Genomic DNA, 25,396 nt, shown 5'->3' with positions numbered 1-25,396 from the left:
CTGAAGACATTCTAGTCAGTGTGACTAAGTACGAAGAATATTATCCTTATACTTGTAGCTCTTCCAGCACTGATCTGGTAAACCATCCACAAGAAAAAATGGTTACCTACCTTACATAACTGTTGTTCTTCGAGATGTGTTGCTCATATCCATTCCATTCCAGGTGTGCTCGTGCCCATGTGCACAGCCGGAGATTTTTGCCTTAGCGGTATCTGTAGGGTCAGCTGTGGCGCCCTCTTAAGTGCCGCGCTCATGCATCAGTATATCAGGGCGCTGGCCCTACGCCCTCTCAGTTCCTTCTCACTGGCAACTCCGACAGGGCAGGAGAGCAGGTAATGGAATGGACATGAGCAACACATCTCAGAGAACAACAGTTACTAAAGGTAGGTAACTGTTTTTTCTTCGAGTGCTTGCTCTTGTCGTTTCCATTCTAGGTGACTCACAAGCAGTATCCCTGGAGGTTGGCTCAGAGTTCACGGTTGTGCGGCTTGCAACACTGCTCTACTGAAGCAAGCATTGTCTTGGGCTTGCTGGGTAAGTGCATAATGAGACGTAAACATGTGGACAGATGACCAGGTAGTGGCCCTGCAGATATCCTGAATCGACACCTGGGCCAGGTAGGCTGCCAACAAAGCCTGATCGCTAGTCAAGTGGGCGGTCACAGTTGCTGGTGGAGGCACTTGTGATAAGATCCCCCTGGGGTGCCACCTGCAACTGCGGTACCACTGAGCCCCCTGACCCACCAGCCTGGGTTCCCTCTCACACTGTACTGCTGTGGAAAGCTTCAAAGCCCTCCAGCCTGTACTTTTACCAGAATTCATACAGGTAGGCACACACAGCTGCAGTTACACGCAGGCTCTCTACCAGCTTCCCAGCCTGGGACCCCAGAGCAGTACCATCCTGCCCTGGTCAAATCTGGTCAGTATATGGGTTTAATACCCAGTCTGCCTCTCCCTCAATGTGAAGAAAACAATGCACACTTGAGTGAACCAAGCAGAGAGATTCCGCAAGCACTCCGGTCAAAGCTCACTAGTTTAGATTAAAACATAAAATAACTAACTACTAACTAACTACTGTAAACAAACTATTTACAAGGCCTTAAGGCTTGAAGACTGAAGTAGAAGAACTGCTAACCCTTGGAAGGAAAGGGAAAGGCGCTCCGACTATCCACCACGGGCAGTAAGAAGGAACTGAGAGGGCGTAGATCTGGCAGTGCCTAATATACCGATGGATGAGCGCGGCACTCAAGAGGGTGCCACAACCAACCCTACAGATACCGCTAAGGCAAAGATATACGATGGCCCCGCACGTGGGCACGCACCCCTACAATGGAATCGACATGAGCAAGCACTCGAAGAAGAATATAATTTTGAAACTTTGGGGCTTAAGATAGAGCAACCAGTTCTGCATCTGGGTGTTCAAACTGGCATCAAGTCATTTCAACCTGATATTTGAGTGATTACTTGCAAATTTAAGTGCCCACATGACAAACCAGGCACCAAACTTTGAAAATTCGGATCTGCTTGTTTGTTCTAAACAGAAATGCTTTTTTATTATTCACTTTTAAAACTTCTCTAACTGACAGAACAGTAATTTTTTATGCCATCATCAAAGTCTATTGGTTTTTGCTTGCACTGCAATGGACTGCCATGACCTCTTGTCCAGTCAGAACACCCTTCCTTCTGTACTATTCATGCTTTGGCCTCGGAGAAAACTAGCAATACCACACAGCATTACTGAACAACTTGTGTATTTATGGAAGAGAATTTCATTTTACAGGCAAGTCTACACAACGTGCTTAGATTTTTAGGAATGACATTAGATAGGTTAGAATGCTGGGGATTTATTTTTAGTCCCTACATTCTGTTTGTTTTCTCTTCTGAAACAATTCTCCTACACACAAACAAATAGGATATTTTGAACAACTTCAGACCTACACAAGGTTTCTTGTGCTGGAGTTCACTCTGATGTCTTTGTTACCTAGCAACTTTCAAATAATTGGCATGAAATCTACCTCATTGCCTGGCAGTTTCTGTCAAGTAATTTAGTTTCATACTTCTCATAGACTTGACCAACTTGTGAATTAATCTCTCGGGCAATTTTAGGAAGCAAAGGGATATTTTCAAGGAGCTCATTAAAATGGCAACACAAGAAACCACCAAGTCACTGCATATTGGGCAACTCATTCAGCTACCATGTATAAGGTTGATTGAAATTCAGGGACAAGCAAGAGGTGCTAGGCTAACAGGTGAAATATTGACAGTGCTAACACTGGTCTGGGAGTCAAGAAACCTGGTTTTTACTGCTGGCTCTGCTACCAGTTAACCATGTGAACACAGACAAGTCATGTAACTGCTCTGGGACTCTGTTCCCCATCTGTGTAAAGAAACTACTAATGCTTACCCCTGTTCATAAGACTGACACAAGCACCTCTGTAGTCACACCCTACACACTATTGTAATAATCTTTGTACAAAATATGCCTTGTGAGGTATCATCTGAAAACTAATAACTCACTAATAATTAATATTTTTGCATGATGTAAGCACACAGTGGGTATTAAGAGTTATGAATATATGCTCAAAATTATGATTAAAGTGTGTTTAAAGTAGGCATGCAGGGAGAGTTGGTAAATAGGTTTGCCTTAGAAAAAGAAACGTGCATTTGATTCTCTGACCACCCCAGTCTTCAGACAAAGACAATGAAGGTCCATTTTTACATATTAAGTAAACAAACCTATTAAGCTAACAAGTGGAGGAAGAAAGAGCATAGAGCTTCCTTCTCCACCGGAGAACATAGGAATGGCCATCCTGGATCAGACCAAAAGTTCATCTAGCCCAGTATCCTGTCTTTCGACAGTGGCCAATGCCAGGTGCTCCAGGGGGAATGAACAGAATAGGTAATCAAGTGATCCATTCCCTATTGCCCATTCCCAGCTTCTGGCAAACAGAGGCTAGGGACACCATCCCTGCTCATCCTGGCTATCCTCCATGAATTTATCCCATTCTTTTGAACCCTGTTATAGTCTTGGCTTTCACAAGATCCTCTGGCAAAGAGTTCCACCCGTTAACTGTGCATTGTGTGAAGAAATACTTCCTTTTGTTTGTTTTAAATCTGCTGCCTAGTAATTTCATTCGCTGACCCCTAGTTCTTGTGTTATAAGGAGTAAATAATACTTCCTTATTTACTTTCTTCACACCAGTCACGATTTTATAGACCTGCGGTTCTCAAACTGTGGGTCAGGACCCCAAAGTGGGTCGCAACCCCATTTTAATGGGGTTTCCAGGGCCAGCATTAGACTTGCTGGGACCCAGGGCTGAAGCTGAAGCCCAAACTCTACCCACACCTGGGCTGGCGGGGCTCAGACTGCAGCCCCCTCTCCCTCCACCCGAGGCAGCGGGACTTAGTCTCCACCTCCCTCCTGGGGTCATGTAGTAACTTTGTTGTCAGAAGGGGGTTGCAGTGCAATGAAGATTGCGAACTCCTGTTATAGACCTCTGTCATATCCCCCTTTAGTCATCTCTTTTCCAAGCTGAAAAATCCCTATCTTGTTAATCTCTCCTCATGAGGTTGCCTTCCTCACAGCTTAAATGAACTTTACTTTGAGGGGTAACTCTCAGAAGAATCCATATAAAGATGGTAGGGCTGAACCTTAAGTGAATTGAATTACCTGAATATATACAATATTAAATGAAATGTTTATATACAATATTACTGTATTATAAAAAAGTGTACTGAATGAGATCTTTTCTGAAAGCTGATAGCACACTGTTAATTAATATAATTGTGAAATGCCTGTATTAACACTATATGAGGATATATGGATACTTAATGATACTATTTATTAAAGTATGTGGCCAAACAGGGGGAAATGGGTTCCCTGCCAGACAGGAGAGAAGGCAGCTATTTACCTGTCTCCTGTGTAAAGTAAGCATGGTGGAAGCAAAACAATAGAAGCCCCATTTACACAGAAATGAGCAAAGGACTGGGAAGTTCACAAGAAGAGAAGAAAAGCATGAGGTCATCCTGACTCTTGAAAAGAAGTCACTGAACGTTGGAAGATATAAGAAAAGACAGAAGCCATCTTTGGCCTCCATCACGAGACAGAAACAAGGGAGTGGAGTTTGTACAAGCCGAGACAGATGGGTCCTTCAATTTGGGGTGTGGGGTGAGGGTCTAAAATCTCTGGAAACTGAATATGGTTGAGAAACCTGTCTAGGCAAAGATCTTTCACCTAGGAAGACAAGGAAAGACAGCACCTTGTACTTTATTGGAAGGTCCTGACTGAGGGAAAGTCAGCCATGGCTGGGAAGAAGGAAGATTCGTGAGAGAAACCATCTTGAACAGTCCGTACCTTGCCAGATTAAGGTTTAGACTTTTAAATGCATGTTTTCACTTTTATTTGCTTGCAACCCTTTCTACCTTTATTCCTTTTACTTGGCATCACTTAACTTATGTCCTATTCATAAATTTGTTTTATTTTAACTATAAGCTAATTCAGTGTGGGTTTACCAGGAAGAATGTATTTACCCCAGTTAATAAGCTGTGATGTGCTTGTGTGTCTTTACAGGAACAAACTAACCTTATTATTTCTCTGAGTGGTCCACAAGAGGGCTGGACATTACAGAGCATATGGTTTTGGGAAAATTCAGGACTGGGAGTGTGGTGGGATCACCTTGCTGGATGTGACCAAGGCTGGTGGTGTAAGCCAGAGCGGAGCTGTAGACAGGCTGCTGGGGTCACAGCCACTGAACTAGGGCTGTCTAGCACACAGAAACTTCAGAGTGTGACCTGTATGCTTGCAGGCTAGTTGTGAATATCCCAGGCTGGGAGCTACAACAGCAAAGCTGTTGAGAGGCATCCAGGGTTGCAGAGGAAGTGGTGACACAGCCCCTCTCTGGGCTGGATTGCACCCCAAACCCCATAACAAAGTCACTTTAAGATCTATGGAGGAAAATACTATACAAGTGCTAAGTATTATTACTAGCAGTCATAGTAATTTAATTATGCATATGGTACCTCCTAGGAGACAATCCATAGACAAACATTCACATTAGGTCTTACAACTTTACCTCTAAAGTAACTATATCAATATCTATTTGAAAGTCAAGGTGGCTACTGAACTGTACATGTTATTTATTTGAAGTGTATCAACATTATTCAGTGAGCACTACCCTTGACAGTTTTCAAAATTGGATTTCACTACTGCACACTTTTCATCATAACCAACAGTAAATTCAGCTGCTCCAGCTATATATACTTCTGCAGCTAGGAAACCCTAGATGGGACATTAGCTGATTTTGCAAAAAAGACTGTTTTTTACAAGTAACAAGGTGGATTATTCTGTAATTGTGATAACTGTCTTCTAGTAACACAGTATTTGGTGATTATCTGGGAACCAGATAAAGAAGTCACCATAAATACACACCTTTCAAAGCTGTAGCTAACAAGTAATTTATTGTAAATTAACACTAATTACATAGTTATCTACAGTAATGGGTGAGTGACCAGATGTTTAGCTAAGTACCCAAACATTCAAATGCTTAGCCAATCATCATCCAACCCCTTTGGATGAAATCCTGACCCCACTGAAGTAACAGGCAAAATTCCCATTGACATCAATACAGCCAAGATTTCACTTTTGGGGTCTGTTAAAGGAAGGTAGAACTCTTATGAAAAAACAGACACACTTGTGAGATTTCTAGTACTTCCTGCTGCAGTACTGCAGTACTTCCTGAGGCAGCAATGTGAAACCACAAATTATTTGATCTCCAGCCCAATGAAATCTAATTCTCTGGTGAAATACTATTGGCTTTCCATATTTCTATTGAATCTACAGGGGGAATTTTTAGGTAGAAATAATGTATTTATGTATGTTGAAATTAAGCCAAGATGTTAAGATTCATACCCTTACTTTTAAAAACCATGCTATGGGATCTTTAATGAACACTTCATCTGAGAGTTAGGTGCAGAATGTGGAGAAAAAGCAGTGAATAAGCAAACATGTAGACATCCTCTTTTCATAAAGAATATGCTCAAATGTTCAGAGTCTCCTCAGAATAATGTCCACAGGAGTCAATGGAGTTACATTAGCAGAGAATTTGGGCTGGTATTCTTCACTATGTCCTTAAATTCTATGTAGTTTTGCAGTGCAATCTCAAACAGCTGCCACATTCCATCATAGAGTTCGTTGCATGTCATTATTTAGTGGAATGATCCCCATACTTCTTACCTATTTTGCAGGTATGTTGTGAGGCTGTGTGTGTGTTTTTTGAGTGCCTTTCACCTGAGGATCTCCAAACTGTTATCCCCATTAATTCCTCACCAAGACAATTATTCTTAAGTCATGCTACTTGCATGGAGCTTTCATACCACACAGCTCTCAGAATTAGTAATAATTTTTCAATACGGTGCACTGAGGAGTTAATGGTGTAATTCCTAGTGGTAACTGTACAGCTATTTCCACACTTACTAAGTTGATATTGCACCTTTAATTAATCTTTCCATGTGCACAGGAATGTTTTAATAACAGTTTATAACAGTTATGATTTCGAGTATGAACCAGTGAGGTAATTGACTCACCTTCATCTAAAGGAACCTCTTCTTCCTCACTTGGAGAAGGGAGGAGGGGCTGCAGTGGTTCCATATTGATTATGAGTTGTTTATTCAAGGAATGAGAGCTACAACTCTGAGGAATGCTGGTTCTAAAAGCAAAGATAAACAGCATCAGTTTGTTCACAAGAAATCATTACAAAATAAATACAACTGCCTTTACCCTTGCCTCAAAATAATTTTGAATAAGTTATAATGGGCCCCCAAGGAGAACATGCCACTTACAGTGAATATGCTTTGACTCCTCCCCTATCTATTAGGTCACGCCCTTGGCTGAATGGTGACTCTGCATCTGAAGTGGTGCAGAGGGGCCAGTAGTGGCTCTGCAGTAGGGGGGCTTCCTGCTTCATTTAGCCTCACATTTTCTCATTTTATACCGCATTTCAGCTTTACTGCTCCACTCTACGCTGCACAGCAGTGAGGAGAATACGGCCCCTTAGAGAGAGAATGCTAATCATTTTGCTGAAGAACCATGCTCCACTGTCTTTGGGACTGGCTCAAGGACCTTCTGTGGTTTTGAAAGTGTAGACTTAAGAATAAACAATGAGTGTTTCTGCCACTCTCGTCACTACATGAGGAACAGCTCTCACTCCAGACACTGTCTCTACAACGTGCTTTCAATCTGTTTTTATTAGTTGTTTATTATTATTAGCTCTTTGGTACAGCCTTCCCTGTTAGCAAGTGTTGATCTTGTTAGGGAAGGTAAAGAAGGTTCTAACTGACTCACTCAGCCACTTGGCTCACTATCTTAGTCACGTGTTAAGAAGACAAGGACGTTAACTCACCTGTGCAGTAACTGACATTCTTCGAGATGCGCGTCCTTGTGGGTGCTCCACTCCAAGTGTTGATGCATCCTGCCCCTTCGCTCGGAGATTTTTACAGCAGTACCTGCAAGGGCCGCACATGTGCGGTGCCTGCCTTACGTGCTGACAGTGCCTTGATATCGCGCGCGCGGCCCAAGCTCCTCAGTTCCTTCTCTACAATGGCGACCACTCCACACTCCGAAGTGGAGGGGAGGAGGGTGGGTAGTGGAGCACCCACAGTGCTCAAAGAACGTCAGTTACTGCATAGGCGAGTAACCTCCTCCTCCTCTTCAAGAGATGTCCCTGTGGGTGCTCCACTCCAGGTGACTGAAAAGCAGTCTCTCTTAAGGAGGTAGGGACTTCAGATCTGGTAAGAAAGCTGTAGACAGCACACCTCGGCCCATTCAAATGTCGGTCAGGGGCTTCTGAGTAAGAGCATAATGTTTAGTAAAGGTATGCGCTGAAGCCCAGGTGGCAGCTTTGCAAATATCTGTGAGGGGAATGTTACGTAAGAATGCCACAGATGTTGACACAGATCTGGTGGAGTGTGCCCTAACAGAAGTTGGAGGATTCATCTTCTTTAGTTGGTAGCATAGGCGGATGCAGTCTGTTATCCAGTTGGATAGTCTCCGGGTAGAGGTGGTATTTGCCTCTGGATCATTCTGCAATTGAAATAAAAAGTTTTGGGGAAGCCCTAAATGGCTTAGTCCTATCCAAGTCAAAAAACAAGGCTCTACGCACGTCGAGTGTGTGCATTGTTGATTCAAAAGAATTTGTGTGCAGTTTAGGGGAAAAGGTTGGTAAGTGGATAGGTTCGTTGATGTGGAAGGACGAGTGGACCTTGGGAATAAATTTGGGATGCATTTGGAGCATGACTTTGTCCTTAAAAAAATATATAGTGTACGGGGGTCAGCCATGAGTGCTCCAACACGTCTGGTGGATGTAATCACAACTAAAAACTAAGTTCTCATGGATAGATGTAGGAGGAAGCATGTTGCTAGCGGCTCAAATGGTTGGTGCATCAAGCATGAGAGAACCAAGAGCAGGTGCCAGGGTTGAGCGAGCGGTCTAATGTCCATTGCAGATTGCTCCTGTCCATCCGCTGCGAAAGTGTGCACAGGTTCAGGAGCAGATCTTCGTGGGCTGTGTTGGTTACTGTGGTCTCTGCTGTAGAAAACCCAAGGGCTCCAGTAATGCCATTGTCTGGGGAAGGTTGCCATCCATGAGTGTCCATACCAGGGTGGTAAGTCCCTGGCATATGAGGACCTTGATCTCCTTGGTCCCATGCTAGCAGGAGTCAGAAGTGGGGAGGAATGGTATGGTGAAAAAACTCCCTCCACTTTGTCGTCCTCATCACTAGAAAAGTGAGAGGGAATAGGGGATAGTTGTCAGTGCCATGCAGACAGTTCCAGTGAGAGACCGGTACCAAGTAATGGGGGTTGGTGAGACTAGCAAATCGCTCGAATGAATAAACTGCAGTGCTGAGGTAGAAGGAGCCAGAATATACTGCGCTGGGTGCAGCGGCGGTGCCGTAGGGTCGGCCAGCGCAGATTGGTGCGGCACCGTATGCGTCTGCATAGGTGGTTCAGGTGTGGGTGCCACAACAGCAACTGTAGTTGTGTGGCCTGGGCAGACTCAGCTGAGTTGGCACCGAGTCCTTTGCAGTGCAGAGCAGTGGCGTATTAGAAGAGGCAGGCAACTTTAAGCCTGTAGCCTAGACACTGGAGCAGTGCATACTGGCAGCAGCTGGGGTACGCATGGTACCGGAGGTGCCCAGAGTGTCATATGTGCTGAGCCGGAGACTTGCTCGGAGACCACTTGGAGGCCGACTGGTTTCTGTGAGGTGATGAAGCTGGCCATTTTTAATCCTTCGTGGACTTAGGCGGGCTTTGTCTTGAGTAGGACTCCTGACCTGGATCAGAGACAGGTCTGAGGGACTTCTCCATTAGAATTAACTTGAGCCTCAGGTCTCCATCCTTTCATGCCCTAGCCTTCAGCTTACTGCAGTGGGCACACTTTTGGGGGACGTGGGAATCCCCCAAACAACAAACACATTGAGAATGGCCATCAGAGATAGGGATGGCCTCTCTGCATGTAGTACATCTCTTAAAACCTGGCAAGCCAGGCATAATATAAACTGTCTAAGTGAGTGACAGAAAAAAACTGGGAACGGGGGGCGGAGGGGGTAGTTAAGAGAAAAAGGGGAGAGAGGAAATAAAACTTATTGGACTAAAATACTAGATAAACTGTATAAACAACTGACTGTCTAAAAGTGAAAATCCTTGAGTGAGACGGCTGAGCTCTGTCTCAGGCCGGGGACAGTAGAGAAGGAACTGAGGAGCCCGGGCCACGAGCGCACAATATTGAGGCACTGTCAGCGCGTGAGGCAGGCACCATGCATGGGCAGCCCGCAAAGGTACTGCTGTAAAAATCTCTGAGCAAAGGCACACACCAACACCTGGAGTAGGCACCCACAGGGACATCTCTCAAAGAAGAATGGAGTAGTTCTTTCAAGAGAATATTTTGGGTTGTGGTAATTGGGCCCACATATTTACTGTAGTTGTGAGTTAACTATAAGAAGTGAGTGAAAGTTCGTAAGAGGTCACAGTAACTTAGAACAACAAATGTTGATGGGAAAAAGTACAAAAGGGAGTCAGACAGACCGAATTAGTCCAAACAAAAAGGCCTACTGATATAAATCAATGACTCTGTTCAGATCATACTTGGTAAACAAGAAAAGCGTGGAACCAGAAATCAGTGAACCAAAATTGGTGTATCAAAAACTACGTCTTATGGGTGGACAAAATAATGAGGGGATAGGCTATTCCACCAATCACTCCCTTTGTGGGTCCTTACACAAAAGGACTTTCAGGAACAAAATTGGCTAGTGGAGGAGGCTTCACCACCCAAGCTGCTATCCCCACTGTCTCCTGTGACCCCGGACCTTCTTTGTCCTACTCCTGAGAGATGTCCTGACCAGAGAGAGAGAGAGAGAGGGAGAGGGAGAGACACACACACACACACCCCATCACCACCTCAGATGTTTCCAGATGAATCCCAACCACCACCTGGGATGAAACAGGATCAGACAGGCACTGGCTTCCTATGGACCCACGGGATGCTCAACCCCCACCCCGCCCCAGGTCCCACTCCTTCCCTCATGCCCCCACCCCTGTCCCGCCTCTTCCTGCCCTGCCCCAGGCCATGCCCCCACCCCACTTCCCAAGTCCCCCGCCCGCCTCTTCCAGCCCTGCCTCTTCCCACCCAGTTCCGCCCCCTCCCCTAAGCATGCCCCATCTCAGCTTTGCCCCCTTCCCCCCAGCGCCTCCTGCATGCTGTGAAACAGCTGATTGCGGTGGGCAGGAGGCACTGGGAGGGAGGGGGAGCAGTTGATCGGCAGGGCTGCCAGTGGGCAGGAGGCGCTGGGGGGGGGAGGGGGAGCTGGCTGCCAGTGGGTGCTAAGCACCCACTAATTTTTTTCCTGGAGCACCCACAGAGTCAGTGCCTATGGGATCAGACCTTAACAGCAACAGTAGCAGCTCCAAGCCGTCTCAACTAGCTTCTCTTTTCCCCCAAAGGACAGTCATTACCATCTCATCTACCATACTATCTAAGAGACTGTCAAACAAGGTGGCTTTTCCTTCTGAAAAACTCACTCCAGCTAAAGGGAAATGGAAAGTGAAAAGGGATGTTGTTAAAATGAAGGCCTCACTTAATACTTTACATTTCAAATGCTTCAACGGTTTTTCCTTCTTTTCTTCATCTTTAATAAAAGGGTAAAATAATTTTTATTAATGGTGTGTTTGCCAGGGTGCTAAGCAGGCTGAGGTCTCCGTATACCAAACCCCGAACCTTGTTTAAACACTGGACAGTGAGTGGGTTATACTAACACCTTTGGGCTATATATTCTATTTAAATTAATAGAACAGATTGTAGGCAGGAGCCCCAGTAGTATGCTGTAAAGGTTTTTGTTAAAAGAGCCAAACACTCGAATGAGGGCAAGTTTCCGATTCCATAGTGTGTGGACCTTTTTTCAGTATAGGGTGAGAAGGGTACTTGCCCACATTCTACTAAAGCAATATTCTTCTCATCACAAAATGACACACTACTTAAAATAGTTATCAAAAGAAAAGGCAGTTAAGTTCATGCAGCAATTTTGTGCCATGTAGAGTAAACCCTCAGCGTAGGCAACAGAAGTTATGTATTTTGTCACCGCTCACTTATATTATTTTTGCAATGCTTTAAAACACAGAAAAGCCAAATGCAAAAGAAATCTTTAACAAAAAAATCAAAATCATATTTATCCCTCAGAAAGGACTGATAGAAAATGGACAGCAAAGAATAAATCAAGACAACTTGGACAATCATATGGATCTCCTATGTTAATGTGCACTTGCACACTTAAATAATGCATTCAATCTCAATGGAAGACCTGCCCACTTATTTTTGTATACTCTTATTTAGACACCTAATTTTTAAATCCTCCGTTTGGTGCATCATTTAAATGTAACCTGGTTAATGTTATTCAATAACCATGTATACCCATGTTAAGGGCAACACAACTGAATCTTTATGAAGATTACCTTTTAGACATTATTAAGAGCCTAACTTAGGGCAATGCTCCACGCTTCACCAAGGGATAGCTGGTATTTCAGGATACAACGAAAAAAAGGTCACACAAACTTCACACACAAGAGTAATGGAAAATTAACTTTACACTGGCTGTGGCTGCAAATATTAAAAAAACTAAGCAATCACTCTGGTCTCTGACACAATAAATATGTTTTTCAAGCTTTCTAAAGTGTTTCTTTTCCTCCTGGCATTTCTTTCCTTTCTTCTGCTTAGTCTCTAATCATGGAGTTTGTGCAAGTTTTCCATTTCCATTTGTTTTGATCAGGGTCTGATCAACTCCTGTTGGCTGTACAATGAGTGACATGTCTCAGGAAGACACCTGTCTATTTTCAAAGGTCCAACAGTATAGCTTTAGAAAAAACAAACCAGAGAACTTTTTCCCAGATGAGATAAGAACTATTCTCCTCTCTCTTTAAACTGGTTTTAAGTCAGTGGATAAGTTGCTACATAAATCCCTCCTCCTAAAAAATTAAAAACAGGTCAATGACTGGGGCTGAAATGCAGGTGATTTTTTTTTCCCAGGATCATACTTCCTACTTGGTGATACAGAGGCCAGTGAACTATTTTACTGATTGATTAAAAGGAATTTCAGGTCAATACTGATTCAACTCGCTTACCTAGGACAGAAAAAGTGATACAGAGACACTTGTATTATACTAACTTAGCATCTTCCATTAGGATTGATTGTCTCAAATGGCTGCTCAGAATGATGGTCCCTTTGTCCCATAGTAACCGAAGTGACTTTTTCTGTGTAAAGCAGACTCATCTTCTTTGGTCCTTAAAGTTAAAGTATCAAAACATACCTGTGCACTTCAGGAGGCTCTCTCTGGATTTTAGAGCTTGCTTCAACAACCTCTTTGGCGACCTTTCCACTGTAAGGAAACATGAATTCGAATGGTTTCAGAGTAACAGCCGTGTTAGTCTGTATTCGCAAAAAGAAAAGGAGTACTTGTGGCACCTTAGAGACTAACCAATTTATTTGAGCATAAGCTTTCGTGAGCTACAGCTCACTATGCATCCGATGAAGTGAGCTGTAGCTCACGAAAGCTTATGCTCAAATAAATTGGTTAGTCTCTAAGGTGCCACAAGTACTCCTTTTCTTTTTATGAATTCGAATATTCAAGCAACTTTTGAGGGATTTTTTTAATTTATGTTAACATTAATATGTAGCTGTAACATGAACTATTAAAATGGCCACAAAGAAAAGCAACACATTTTTAGAAGACAGGATACCAGAGTACTTTTATTTTTTAATTTATCAGAAATCAGTGTAGTGCTCCCTCTGAAAATACAGGAGATCATTTATCTGCAGAACAAGAACAGAAGAGCTGTGTCAGCATGAGTTTCACCCCACTGTCTGACCAATGTGTGTCTACCCTGATTCTAGAAGCACCTGGTGAGAGTAGTTCAATCTCTATGCTATCCAAGTTTTGTCTTGTCTTGAGACTGCAACAAAGGATATTGTGGCTTTTTTTCTTATGTGAAACACTGTTCACTAGGATCTAAATGAAACCACCAACTAATTTCATAAAAGACAGTGAAGAGCAATCAGGCTTTGAATCCCTACTGACCTGCATTGGGTACCCTAGAGGTAAAGGCTTCATTAATTTCCCATTAATAATTTTCCAAGCTCTCTTCCACCCTCAGAATGGTTAATCTTAAAAAAAACATAAGGACAAGAAAGTGCATACCTATATCGAAATCTACTGCCTTTAAAAAATATTTTGCTGCTGGACATCGTCTTGATCTGACTTGATTTTGCATACCTTCCAGAAAAAGAAGAGTACATGGTTGTCACATTTTCAAAAAGTGTAAAAAGCAACTTAATATACAGAAATGAGCAAGACAAATGACCAACTGTATTATTCTTCAACTATACCATAATATTCTATAATTGGCAGTTTAAAACTTTTGTAGTGGTATGTGTAATAATTTCAACATAAAATTACATGTGAAACATAACAGAGTTATCTCACAATTTAGATAGTATGGAAAGACTGCATACCAATGAGTGATTATCTGGATAACAGAGCAAGAAAGTAAAACATGTGCCTACAGGGCCTGTAGAAGTTTATATATACACCATGTAAACCAAGCACCATAGAACCCAGCAAGGGTTCTTACACTATCCTGTACATGGGAGGATTAGGACAGAGATGTAGTTACCTCCACACTGCCTAGCCATGCCAGAAGGACAGGAGGTAATGGATGTGGTTTAATTAGTCCACATCTTTATTCACCTAAAAATCTGGAAGAACCTGGCAATAAATGGTACAGTGCAGATCATCATAATTTGCTTAATCATTTCCATATAATCCTCACCTGGTCCCAGCCAGCCCATTTATGAGATCCTGCCAGTCTCCCCCTGTTTGAAGTGAACGGGGGCTATAAAAGGAGGGGGGGAATCGTCTCCCTGCTGTGAGACACAATAGCCCCAAAATTCCCCTCCCTCAGCTTCCTTAAGGGATGCTTTCCTTCAAATCCTTTTCCAGTCCATTTTATCTGATAACTGTATCCCTTCCATTATGGACATCTGCCGTAAGTTTTATGTACTACATTGTGACATTATAGCCTAATCACCCCTCACACACGAATACACACCCGTCCCACCAGGTCCCAGACCTGCTATGGGGAAGACAAGTACCCTGCACAACCTCAGCCTTTTGGTGGTGAGGGAAAAACTATTTCCCAGCCCCCAAAGAAAAGGGCAACTAGCATAGTGAGTAATGAGGAAACCTGGCCCTTTTACAAATTCATGGGTGCGAATGCCAGCCTGATCTGGGTAAGAGAAGGCTTTTTTGGGACTGCCTGGGATATAAATACCCAGCCCTCATTCTCTCAGTCAGCAGGAAGGCAGTGCCCTCCCCAGACCTGTCCCAACTGCATCTTGCTCCTCTCCCCCCCTTCCTGATCCATGTTGGTAAACTTTCCCTCCCTCCCCTTCTACTACCCATTGTAAGGGGAGGGCCCCTTAAAGTGGCACGAACCCTTTTTCCTCCAGCAAGCCACACAAGGACTCCCCACATGGATGCTGCAGTGAGCATGCTGGTATCACTGAAACAAATATGAAACAGAAGAACAGGAGTTCCTCACTCAGAAAACAGCCAGAAAACATATTTTCTGTGTCTTCACACAGTCTATGTACGTGTAGAGTCTACCTAGTCCAGTCACTTTGAATCAGCATGCAACAGCCTTTGGCTACGTTAATCAGAGCTTGGGGGATGGAGGGGGTCTGGCTTATGAACATCAAGGAACAATATGGGCTCCAGATATGCCAATCTCTCTGCTATTTTGTAGTTTTGAAATGTCAGGTGGATTTCATATTTCTTCCCCAACCTTGAAGAAACTCTTACTTATAACTGTGTGCAAATAATCACACAAATATTTTAATACAAGGCAGGATTAAGGGATAGGCATGTCTAGATCCCTAGCTCCTAGAGTCACATGAAGGGAACAGAATCTCAGCCTTCATTCTTAAAAGAGTTAAGTTTCTACTTGTTATGGTTGAAAAGAAAACTTGAAACCATGATTCAAATTTAACCAAGGGAATGTCTCACCAGCAGGAATTGCATGCAAGTCTGTTTGGTTTTTTTTAAATGAAAATATTTTTTGGGTAGCAAATTGATTGTAAGTAATTTTGTGTAGCCAGCCTACAGGGTTTGTACTGTATGTAATGTTCCAAAGTAGAACTATTCATAGAGTCCAATTTTATCTTGGTTAGACTTTCAGCAGGGCTGCACAAATATTATGCTGTTGTATCACTTAGAATCATAGAATATCAGGGTTGGAAGGGATCTCAGGAGGTCGTCTAGTCCAACTCCCTGCTCAAAGCAGGACCAAGCCTGACCTTAAAAATCTCTAAGGAAGGAGATTCCACCACCTCCCTAGGTAAGTTTATGCACTTACAGTGCAGTTTATGTACTGTTTGGCAAGGTGGTCCGGTGCCAAAATAGGGATATGGGTTCTATCTATCGCCCCACCACAGTTAGGGAACCCCATTGCAGCAAAGGTATCCACTATGAGCTGTACATTTCCAAGAGTCACTACCTTTGTTAGCAGGTTATTGATTGCCCCGGCTACTTGGATCCAGCAGCCCCCACTGTAGATTTTCCCACTCCGAATTGATTCCCGACTGACCGGTAGCAGTCAGGTGTTGCAAGCTTCCACAGGGCTATTGCCAGTCAAGGCAGGTCTCATCTTGGTATTCCTGTGCTTCAGGGCAGGGGGAAGCAACTCACAAAGTTCCATGAAAGTGGCCTTACACATGTGAAAGTTTTGCAGCCACTGGGAATCATCCCATACCTGCAACACTATGCAGTCCCACCAGTCTGTGCTTGTTTGCCAGGCCCAGAATTGGCGTTCCACTACTTAATTGGCAACGTCCAATTTCATAAAGAACTTTATGTTCAGAAACACCAGCAATTTTTTAAAATTCCCCAATTCTGGGTGAAAAGGTGGGAGGTTTCTCTGAATCCCAGATCTGTCTTTGCTGGTTCTATACTATTATCCTAGGCTTTGGTTCACAGTTTTCTTTGGTCCCTCCAGGCTTCTTTTTGACTCTTTCCTATGAGCCATTGGGCCAGCTTTCTTTACTGTCTATGGCCCCCTTGTGCTCCTCTCATCTCCCTGACTTTGAGGTCTTCTGGCTCTACTGGCTCTTTTCTGGTCTCCTCAGCTTTGTTATCAATTTTATAATGTCTTCATGAATCTTCACATTCTCCCACATTACCCATTAATGAAACAGCCAGAAAAATCCCTCAACTTCCTCCAGCAGGCTAAGGAAATACTTCCTTCTTTCTTGTAGCACGTTAGTAGGTTTTGAGTGTAGATGGTTTGCAATGCTATGCAACCTATCTTCATTTCACTTTAACTCTGTAGACTGTTGATTTATAGCAACCACTAATCTAATCTACCAGTGTACTCCTGTCCATGGAATGCTACTTCCAATCCTCACCTCTACTCAATTAGTAACATACTTCCATTCTGTCTACAGACACTGAAATGAAACAGGAGAGTATATTTTCAAAAGCTTGACGAAACAACCTCACAGGGTTGTATGGAAGCCACATGGAGAGTGTGGCAAGGAAAAGAGTAGATGGGGTAATGATGCCTGAGACCCACATTATGAATATTGCTACTTGGACAGCAAAATGTCAGATGATATTTTATACCAGTCCACATTGCACATTCATACCTTGACAGCTCCTACTGTCTAATGTTCTTAAGTACATCTAATGTTCTTAAGTAGAACCTCTGTAATGATTCAGCTTCAAACATAGTTTTCAAATTGAATATAACTAAATTAATGGCTGTATTGTAACAGGCCTATATTTTATGCCTTTCATTCAATACACTGTTGCATCCGTGTTAAACTGAAATAAAGAATCTGCTTCAACATAAAACAGATAATTAACAACCTTGTTAAGACACAAATTCTATCTCCCCAGTCACAAGTCTTTCCCCTCCCCTCAGTGTTGGCTACTTTGCAAGCACCAAAGACACAGCATTTTTACAAAACAAAGTATGCCAGATGCTGTAAAGAAACTCAAAGTAGCAGGAATAAAAGGAACATGCCCAAAGGGAAATGTTAGTATACAAGGCGAAAGATCTAATTAAGTAAACTGGGGAAAGGAAAAAAAATGAATGAGTACCTTTGATGATTTATCTGCACGGTATCTTTTGAGGTGTAAGAGAGGGGATAGTTTCTGGACTTCTTCCTTCTCTTGCAACTGATTTATAGCCATTTACTTTTTGAACTAGATGAGTGGCAACTTTCCCAAATGCATCCAACAGCAGGTCCACCTTTTTGAAGTGTATTAACCCATGCTGTGGAATTCCTAGTCACCACTTACCAGCCCTTGTGGCTTCACTGGAAAATAATGTTTATTCAAAAATGCCCGTAAGAATAATACTTACGGCTCAGCACTCTCCTAGCATAGATCTCAAAGCACTTAACAGAGGTAGGTAGAATTATTCTCACCATGTTACTCAGAGGAGAAACAGATACAGAACAGTTAAGTGCCTTGCTCAAGTTTGCAGAGGTGGTCAACAGCTGAACCAAGAGTAATATCCATGTTCCCTGACTCCTGGTCTGTCATCCTGTTCACTTAGCTACACATTGCTGCTACAATCTTAGCTAATACAGGCTATTGGGAAGAAAGTTCTTGATCCTCCACCCTAAAAAGCACCAAATGCCTCCTCAACTATTATCCTCGTTTGTAATGAAGTACTACCTCACCTCCTAGTATACCAATTTGCATATTTATCCACATATGCTTTTTTGGCATCTACATTTAATGATGCAGCAATACTGTTTTTGTCTTCCATCCTGTTAAAGACACACAGAAAATTTCACATGGAACCATCTTCTACCCTAGTTCACACGCTTTCCTTTTACGATGATGAACTGATGTAGATTTACTTACTTATAAAAAGCCTGGTTCTCCACCCCACACTTCCAAAGATGCTTGCAGGCTGCTGGTGTAGAGGTATGAAATGACAACATAGCCTTTTTCTAAGTGTAGAAAAAAGAAATAAGAAAAAACATAAAAGTTGAATTCTTTAAGACTGTGGAACTGATAGAAACTCTGTCCACTAGAAACATTTAGGACCAAATTTTCCTAAGTGACATCAATCCACACTTCATTGCAACCCATTTGCACTTGATTTTCCCCTCTATCTGTGAAAATGGATTTTTCACATAACCAAGCTACTTTTGTGGGGGAGAAGGAGATGGTTGAGTGATTTGTTAAGAGAGAAATGGACTCAAGGTCATACCCATTTTAGCTGTAGGTAGAGAAAGCTGAGTTTTATGCAAATGAAGCAACATCCCAATTTTCATATTTAATGAATATGCATTACCTCAACTCCCCTGTCAAATCCTTGAATTCTTTGCTTCTTCTGCATATAAAGAGAATAAATTCTCTCCCACAAAGCCATCACTTCCTTCTTGGGTTCCCCCGACCCTCTGACCTGGCTCCCCCTTGACTTTCCACTACGTTCTCCTCTCTTGTTCTTGTTCTCCACATAGCCCCCCCCGTCCTCCTTCCCTCTCTCTGGCTACCCGTTCTCCCTGCTGACCAGCTCTCTTCCTCACTACTATGTCCATCCCTATCTTTGACTCTTTATCCACTACTTCAAGCTTCCCCCCACCCCCAACCAGCTTTCTCATTTAAATCTCCCTATTTCCCTGGACTGACTCCCCCCATACCATGGCTCATTCTATATCCCCCCTCTAGTTTCTGGTTCCCTGGGTCTAGCTTCTTTCTTCCATCCTCCCTCCCCCGTCTAGACTGTGGTCCTCAACATGGCCATAGCCTTAGAGACAGCGATGCCCAGCATCACTCTGACCTGCATTACTCTACCATCCTGAAGGTCATGGGCAGCTTAAGAGGTATGCTCTAGGCAGAGCCTCTGTGGTCAGAACACCGGAGAATGAACAAATACTAGAAGAAACTAACTATACAGACACTAGATAGTGAGCTTTTCCCACAAGTCTGCAGTTCTCCCACTCAGCTGCTTGGGAGTCCAGCAGGATGCACCTCAAATCAGAAGGCTCCCAAACAATCAAGAGACTTTAAAATTCAAGTCTGATTTAAGGCCCATGTAACAGGGTCAGCTGCCTCCTGTGTGCTTCTTGTGTCTGGGGTGACTCTATAGCACCCTGCTTCAGTTTGCCTTTCTGGACTCAACTCCCGGAAGGTTTCACAAGTCAAACAGCAGCAGCCTTTCTTGGGTTCTGGCTTATTAACATAAAAGTCAAAATAATTCAAACTCAAAAGTCCCAAAATAATTCAAGCAATCACACCAAGGCTCCTCTTAACTCAAGTCTTCCATTGATCCATGTCTGCTTTGTCCAACTCTCTCTGGCTCTGAGGGTATATCTATACAGCAGTTAAACACCCACGGCTGGCGCCAGTCAGCTGACTCAGGCTCACAGGGCTTCAGCTGTGAGACTGTAAAATTGCTGTGTAGACACCTGGATCCAGGCTGGAGCCCGGGCTCTGGGACCCAACGAGGGGGTAGGATCCCAGAGCCTGGGTTCCAGCCCAAGACTGAGCATCTGTACAGCTATCTTTAGGCCCACAGCCTGAGCCCCAGCAAGCCCCAGTCAGTGGACCCTGAGCCAGCCATGGCCGGGCCACGGGTTTTTTATTCTAGTGTAGACATCAGCAGGCAAACCCCCTTTGCTGGTCCCCTGGTTTCTCAGAGTCACTGCAGGAGCTTTCTGCTCACTGCAGCTCTTTTACAGTAACAACAGCAGCATCCTCTCCCTGGTTCCCCCTCTCTCTAGGGACCAGTTGCCCTCTGTCAGGCCCCATAGTTAGACCGTTAATAAGGCTCAAGTGGCCTCCCAGTTTCCTCTTAAAAATCCCAGTCCACCCTGTAACAGCTGTAGCAAGGTGAGCACCCACTCCAGCCCTGAAAGGATTGGAAAAGCCTTGCAGAGGGCTGGGGCAGGAATTAAAACCCTGGCAGACTGGGGGAAATGGCGGCAGGTGAGGGCCATGCCCCAATCAGCGCCCAGCTGGCTCTATAAAGGCTTTGAGCCAGAAGTTTCAGGAGAGTCTCCCTCTACAGGCACAGGGAGAAGGGCCTGGCTACAAGGTGCTGAGCAGGACGCGCAAGGCTGGAGAAGGGCCAGAGGAGCTGGGAGCTCCAGCCTGGAAAGGCCTATTAGGTATGAGGGTTGTAGAGACAGCAGGTCCAAACCCGCTCGCCTCTAATGAGTGGCTTATACTGCAGTCTGCCCCAGGGAGCAGAGGGGCTAGTTGGTGACTGGCAGTAGCCTAAGATGGAGGTGAGGTGGAGATAGTGGGTGGGGGTTCACATGGGAGGGGGAGACCCAGAACTGTGGGCGTACTGCCAGGGGGCAGCACTCAAAACAAGGGCACCAGGGTCCAGGAGGGACATGGGGGCCAGGGGCGGCGAGACACTGGCCTGAAGGAGGCGCTCTGGAGGCTGGATGCTAATTCCCTGATGATGACCAGCAGGAGGTGCTGCTGGGTGAGTCTGCACCCTGTGACATAGCCCACTTGAAAATTTAACCATAGGGGTCAGGGGCTCCTATTTTATGCTGGTGCAATTCCCACATTTAGATAATTTGACCCTTAAAACTAGACTAGGTAAACACTAGGGAACAAATTATAAGGAAAAATCCCTGCACTGCATGGTTGGATTAGATTAACCTAATAGGTGTTGTCAGATCTAATCCCTTTGTCAAGTTAGATACCTTTTTCTCAATCAATAAACAACCACAAGTTTATTTTTATTTTACATGTAATCTACAATATATGAAATACAATTTGTCAAACCATCTGTTAAAAAAACCTGTTTTAAAATTAAAATACACTAGTGACTTTTTAAAACTAAATCTAAATCACTCATACAAATTTAGTATAAAACTAATATCCAACCTCTTTCTGAGCTCCAAGCACATAAAATGTCTTCCCTTCAAATTTCAATTTATAGACATCAGCCCTAAAAAGAAAACAACTTTTAAGTAAAGGAAAAAATTGCAGTGAACAAAAGCGATGTGCATTTTCATGCAAATTTAACTGATTCACAAATGTAGAGCACGCTGTTATTATCTCATCAACAGTGCACTCTTGGTAAATAATGTAAAATCCATAGTGCTAGAGCAAATAATATACTAATTTTCTTCAGAGTAGAGAATATAGACTTGGGGTGTTATGCTTTCCACATTGTTGTGAGCCTTTAAAGAGTTCCTTTGGACCAGGGAGGAAAGAGAAACTTATATTTATTTAGCATGGGCGTCCACCTGGTGCGGTTCACCCCTACACCTGAGGCCTGCCCCTTTTGCAGCATGAGGGAGAACCTGGCGCACGCCTATCTTGAATGCGCCAGGTTGCAGCCCCTATTTCAGCTCCTCCAGAACCTCTTGTTGAGGTTCTGGCTACACCTTTCCCCACACTTGTTCCTCTTTGCACACCCTATCGGTGGCCCCACGAAGTCGCGAGACCTCCTCGTCAACCTCCTCCTAGCTCTGGCCAAAGTCTCTATCTATAATACCAGGAGGAAGATGTTGGACGAGGGGGTGCTCTGCGGCTGCGGGGCCTATTTCCGTTCCTCCCTAGTTTCACGCATCCGGGCAGAGTTCCACTGGGCAGCGTCTGCTGGCTCCCTCGACAGCTTTGAGGAGCAGTGGGCGCTGTCCGGAGTTCTCTGCTCGGTGTCCTCATCCGGTTTCCTCATTTTGAACCTCTGACCCCCACTCCAGTCCCTGTTTTTCATTAGTTGTCCCCCGTAATCAGTTGGTCCCTGGGTCCAGTGGTCCCTCCCGCTAGGCTGGGGGAGGGGCCTTTAGCAGCTGGTGGGCTTGCGCCCACCCACTTCCCGGGTTTTCCAATAAGAACTTATATTTATGCTTTAGAATTTTTCTTATCTTTAAAATCTTGGAACCCATTTGGTACTTAAAATGACGAACAGGTAAAACCTTTAGGAGCCAGATGCTGCACAGAAAGGTCTGGAAGTTTCCATACAGAATGCTGCAAATGCATCTTATTTCTCACCAGCAATATCCCATCCCTATTTGCATATCTGCTTATTTATGCATTGATGTCACTCATCATTGTATCTGAACACTTACAAACAGCTCATAATATGCCAAAATGCATGGGTTTTTATGATGCTTAGTATCTCCAATATTGGGTACAATGAGATAAAACATATATTTTACTGTGTGTCCTAATCAAGATTTAAACCACTAAAAGAGGACATATCAGTAGTGCAATAACCTCCTTCCCCTCCTAGTTTATGTATTTTCATTTAATTGCATGATAAATTATTAAATGAATAAAACTATTAAAATTACTGTAGTTTCTCAAACATTTCTAAGACTTTAGCAAGCAAATGGTTGGCACTGAAGAGATTCTAGATGCAAAGAGGAATGTGCTACAAAGAAAAAACTTTCTAACAGGTACTGCATTTTAATCATAAATGTACCCTATCAATGAAAGGACTGAGGATTACTCAGACATTTTAATTGAGCCTCTGTGATAAGCCTAATATTTTGCTGCTTTTTACTTTTTGACTGACCCATTTATTTGAGATGAGCATGTTTTGCCAGTACACAATGAAAGGTTTGAACACAAGGGAAGATGCCTGAAGGTTGCAGATCACCAGAGCACCATGTGCTCCAACCACATCTCAACTTGACCCCTAGCCCCGCCCCCAAGAATGCTTTCATTTGACTGCAGTTTAGAGAAATAGATAGAGGTGGCTACTCTGACTTTAGGCAAGCGGGGGATTCCAGACTGGCCAACTTTATGGGTTTTTAGATGTTTCTGTACATCTGCAGGAAAAAAAAAACAGTCTACAGAGAAATCCCCACCTGTACGGCTGCTCTTCCCTATTCCCCCACCTCTTGGGGAATGGCAATCAATGACAGCTCTGTTCCATCCCCTTCTAAGATGATGCTCTGGGAATATTTTGTGTGAAGAGCCATCAAGGAGGCAGTTGCTCCTGTCATCTGTTCAGCAATTTCTCTGATTACTTGAACTTCCCACTTAAACCTTTGGAAGGTTGAGGCGTCAATGAAAACTCTCCCAGTGCTCCCCACAATACTTTCAGTATGTGTGTGGGGATGTTTTGCAATTAAATTGGCATGGAGTGTTGGTTTTTGAAGCGGCATTTGGTTTTATCTTGCAATGAAGGTGGTTATTTTGAATGGGGCTGCTTTTATTAGCAATTAGCAAAATTAAACTAATTTGGAAGAAGGGGTTATTTTGCAACGTAGATGATTGGGGAGCTGGAATTAAATCCTGGTAATAGGATGAGACGAATAAAACAATTTGCCAGGAAACAAGTGGCAAAGAATATGAAATTCTGAAGACTTTTGCATTTCTTCTTTCCTCTATCCTTCTTTCTCTTAGTCTTGGTATGTATCTACAGAATTATTCAAAATTGTACACATTTATGAAGACTTGAAAGTACTAGGGTTTGCTCCAAGAATGTTGGAAGGTATGGGATTAGGCTATGACAAGAGAATCCCCCTCTGGGGCAGCAGTAATTCTCTTGCACCAATGGAGTGATGTAAAGGGAAATTAGCCTGTGCCAAAGACCTGGCTGTATGCCACACCAAATACAACTATAACTGCCAATAATTCTAATCAAAGCAGTGGCCTATTCTAGAACTTGACCATTGACCTTCTGCATAATCCATTTTGCTCATCAGAGCTATTTAAGATGAAAATAAGTGGAGTACACCATAATTTCTAAGGTATTCCATCAACCTCCGAAAAGCCGGAGATTTTATGAAAGACTGGAAATGCTGGCAAGAGAGCTTCAATCTGCCTTCACTAATGTTGTCATAGCTTCAGATGTGCCCTATAACAGTGAAATCCTTGAGATATGAAGCAAGTTGCCTTAAGAAAGAAAAAGCATTAGGACCAAATCTACTTATATTTAGAAATCTGCAAGGGAATGATCATTTATAAACATATAAAATCCCATCTCCTCTCCCACCTTAAGTCCTTCTTTAAAAAATCCTATTTTTATTCATATTTGAATGAGAAATTGACAGCACATTCAAGAGCCAAGCATAATGTAGTAGGAATTGTGAAACCTTCCTAGGCACCCCTGCCATTATACCTCCAACGTCATAGCTATTCAATTTTTGAGCATCTCTGTCAATTAGTTTGACTTATTCAAGTTTTTCATGTAGACTAATTTCCAGTAAGAAGTAGAATGAGACCAATTTCTTTTTCATATGTGATCTAAAAATCCTTGGAAAAATAAAATGTGAAAGGGAGAAGAAGTGAATCCTCAATATTCCACCTCTAGTTTCCTTAAAGGAATTAGGGGGGAAAACACAAATAAAAGAATATTTAATAATCTAATTAGTTGATATGCTTACCATTTTAACAAATGAATTCTTTTATTTCCCTGGAAAACTACAAAGCCCGTTGCTGTGAATCCTAAAAAGGTAGTGGTCCCGGTTGAATCCTTAAAATAAGAGAAAAAACACAAATTAAAGCTATTTGTTTGTTTGGCTCTCCCCTCTCCGCCTCCCAATATATAACATTCATGGTTGATGGTGTAAAGTCTTAGTCCATTGCAGTCACAGATATGGTATCTGTTTTTCTTAGGACTAAGCCTTAACGGTCAACTAATTTTTTTTTCTCAACATCTAAGTTCAATCCCCAGCTATAAAAAGTCTTGTTTGTTTCTTACTATTTGACTGGATAAAACGGTCTTATGCTTTTTCTTCACATGTAGATTTTGGCACAATGGTAGCACTTAAAGGCTTATTCTTTTCTACGAATACATACACATAGTCCCATTTCATATCAGAATGCTCACCAATACAAGCAAGGGATTCAGTTTTGC

At 43.2% G+C, this 25,396-nt stretch overlaps 1 protein-coding gene across 7 annotated transcripts in view; it reads right to left on the bottom strand.

Moving 5' to 3' along the window:
* Positions 1 to 25,396, bottom strand: part of FRMD3 (FERM domain containing 3) — a 228,458-nt gene that overhangs the window by 18,335 nt on the left and 184,727 nt on the right. For all 7 annotated transcript variants that reach the window (XM_027827911.3, XM_043546493.1, XM_007065535.4 and 4 more), the window contains 6 exons: positions 24,924 to 25,012; positions 21,463 to 21,526; positions 18,472 to 18,560; positions 13,738 to 13,812; positions 12,850 to 12,918; positions 6,582 to 6,703 (listed from right to left, as the gene is read on the bottom strand). In XM_027827911.3, the coding sequence (XP_027683712.1) occupies positions 6,582 to 6,703; positions 12,850 to 12,918; positions 13,738 to 13,812; positions 18,472 to 18,560; positions 21,463 to 21,526; positions 24,924 to 25,012 (508 nt within the window). The remainder of the gene's footprint in view (positions 1 to 6,581; positions 6,704 to 12,849; positions 12,919 to 13,737; positions 13,813 to 18,471; positions 18,561 to 21,462; positions 21,527 to 24,923; positions 25,013 to 25,396) is intronic.

The sequence above is a fragment of the Chelonia mydas genome, chromosome 5 (assembly GCF_015237465.2).
Source record: "Chelonia mydas isolate rCheMyd1 chromosome 5, rCheMyd1.pri.v2, whole genome shotgun sequence".
Classification (NCBI taxonomy): Eukaryota; Metazoa; Chordata; order Testudines; family Cheloniidae; genus Chelonia; species Chelonia mydas.
This window is presented reverse-complemented; position numbering and strand designations above follow the sequence as displayed.